Source organism: Vollenhovia emeryi, unplaced genomic scaffold (assembly GCF_000949405.1).
Source record: "Vollenhovia emeryi isolate VEMERY1.0 unplaced genomic scaffold, V.emery_V1.0 DF941438.1, whole genome shotgun sequence".
Lineage (NCBI taxonomy): Eukaryota > Metazoa > Arthropoda > Insecta > Hymenoptera > Formicidae > Vollenhovia > Vollenhovia emeryi.
Window position 1 is genome coordinate 2,994 of NW_011964928.1, and position 2,242 is coordinate 5,235.

Here is a 2,242-nt window from a genome sequence, read left to right on the forward strand (position 1 = left end):
ATAAAATACAAATAGAGATCGAGTCAATTGATGATAGCGACGCACAGATAGCTCATCGCGACACATTCGAAACGGCGTACTTTGCGACAATAAGTAGGGCTAGAGGCTTAATGCGACCGGCTCCGGGCGAACGGCCACGGACGGATACAAATCATACGTGCAATACTCAGAACATAAAATTGCCTGCGCTGAAGCTGCCAGAGTTCGGCGGGGAATACGAAAGGTGGATTCAATTTAACGACACCTTTCATGCCATCATACACAATAATGATACGTTAACCACGACTCAAAAATTTTATTATTTAAGATCATGCTTGAGCGGGGAGGCCGCTCGGGCGTTAGATACTTTAGAGGCATCGGACGCGAATTATGGCGTCGCTTGGGACATTTTGAGAGCAAGATTCGAAAACAAGAGTATCATTGTGCATAATCACTTGCGAGCGTTATTCGAACTGCCGCAAATAAGTAAGGATTCATATGTGTCATTAAGGGCTTTGTACGATGGTATGTCTCAGCATTTGAGAGCGCTAGAATCGTTGGGTCAACCAGTTAGAAGTTGGGATTCAATAATTATTTTTCTTCTAGCATCTAAACTAGATTCGGCATCACGTAGCGAGTGGGAAAAGGCAACAGTAAGGCACAACGAATTGCCTAAATTAGATGATTTCAAGACGTTCTTGAATCAACGTTGCCAAATTCTCGAGCGGTTGTCCAAGGACAACAAGCAGTTGGACAAAGGGACTGTAGCTAAGGGTATAAAGGATAAAGCGAAGGGTTCACTAGCTCATTTAGCTTCAAACGCAATTAAGTGTGCATTCTGTAAAGGCTCGCACAGTATATACGCATGCAAGGATGTGCTCGGATTATCCGTTGACAAACGTTTAGCGCAGGTTAAAAAATTAAACTTGTGTACGAATTGTCTTCGAAATAATCACTTTAATAAAGACTGTCAAGCAGGCGGTTGTAAAACTTGTGGCGGTAGACACAATACGTTACTACATTTTGGCGCGACGAAAACCAAGCAGGAAGCGAATGTCCAGTCAAGCGGTAATGTAAACAATAACAGCGATAACGATAAGATGGGAGGCAGCCAAGAAACAGCAGTAACTACTCACGCGGTACATGCCGATCAAAATACGTATGTCCTACTGGCAACGGCGAAGGTTATAATATACGACGGCAATGGGGGATCGCACGTATGCAGAGCTTTGTTAGACAGCGGTTCCCAATCTAATTTCATGACGAAGCAATTAGCTCAAACATTGAAGCTGCCATTGACATCCATTAGACTTCCGATTCGCGGGGTTAATCAAAGCGTAACAAGTATATCGCACAGAACCACGGCATCAGTAGGGTCGATGTACAATAATTATAGGGCCAAGCTATCATATTTAGTAGTGGGAAATATTACTCAGGAACTGCCCAATAGACGCTATAACATTGCTGCGTTAAACATACCAGAGGGTCTCGCATTAGCGGACCCGCAATTCAATTGTCCCGAGAAAGTGGACTTACTATTAGGCGCGAACATGTTTTGGGAATTACTCTGTGTTGGGCAGATCCGATTGGGAAGGGAGAAGCCGGTGCTTCAGAAAACCAAATTGGGATGGATAGTGTCAGGGCCTATAGCACCAACGTATAAGAAAGCGGAATCGTGGTGCCACCTCAACGCGGTTCATGAGTTACGCGATAATCTAGAGCGCTTTTGGGAAATTGAGGAATGCGCGCCGGCGTCGCAGTTGACGACGGAAGAATCGGAATGTGAATCGTTGTTTACTGAAACCACGAAGCGTGATGAAAACGGACGATTTACCGTGCATTTACCATTTAGAGCAAACACGGATAAGCTAGGGGAATCATTGAATATAGCAATGAAGCGATTCTATGCTTTGGAAAGGCGATTGGCTAAAAATCCAGTTCTTAAGGAGCATTATACTAACTTTATGAAGGAATATCAGGACTTGGGTCATATGACGGAGATCATTCGGGACAAGGATGATCACGGTTCGGCTTGTTATATACCCCATCACAGCGTGTTAAAGGATTCAAGCACCACCACTAGAGTCCGTGTAGTTTTTGATGCCTCGGCCAAAACTTCATCGAACGTGGCGTTAAATGATGTTTTAAGGGTGGGTCCAGTCATTCAGGATGACTTATTAGCAATACTACTCAGGTTTCGAATACATAGGTACGTCATCACGGCTGACGTCGAAAAAATGTATAGGCAGGTTAACGTTCACGC

The 2,242-nt window shown here is 44.2% G+C and overlaps 1 protein-coding gene across 1 annotated transcript in view; it reads left to right on the forward strand.

The window, feature by feature from the left end:
- The window catches only part of LOC105570983, a gene marked incomplete at both ends in the record, with an annotated part of 4,940 nt that extends 2,752 nt beyond the window's left edge, over window positions 1-2,188 (forward strand). The window contains one exon of the mRNA XM_012028443.1: window positions 16-2,188. Coding sequence (XP_011883833.1) covers window positions 16-2,188 — 2,173 coding nt within the window. The remainder of the gene's footprint in view (window positions 1-15) is intronic.
- Window positions 2,189-2,242: the final 54 nt, after the last annotated feature.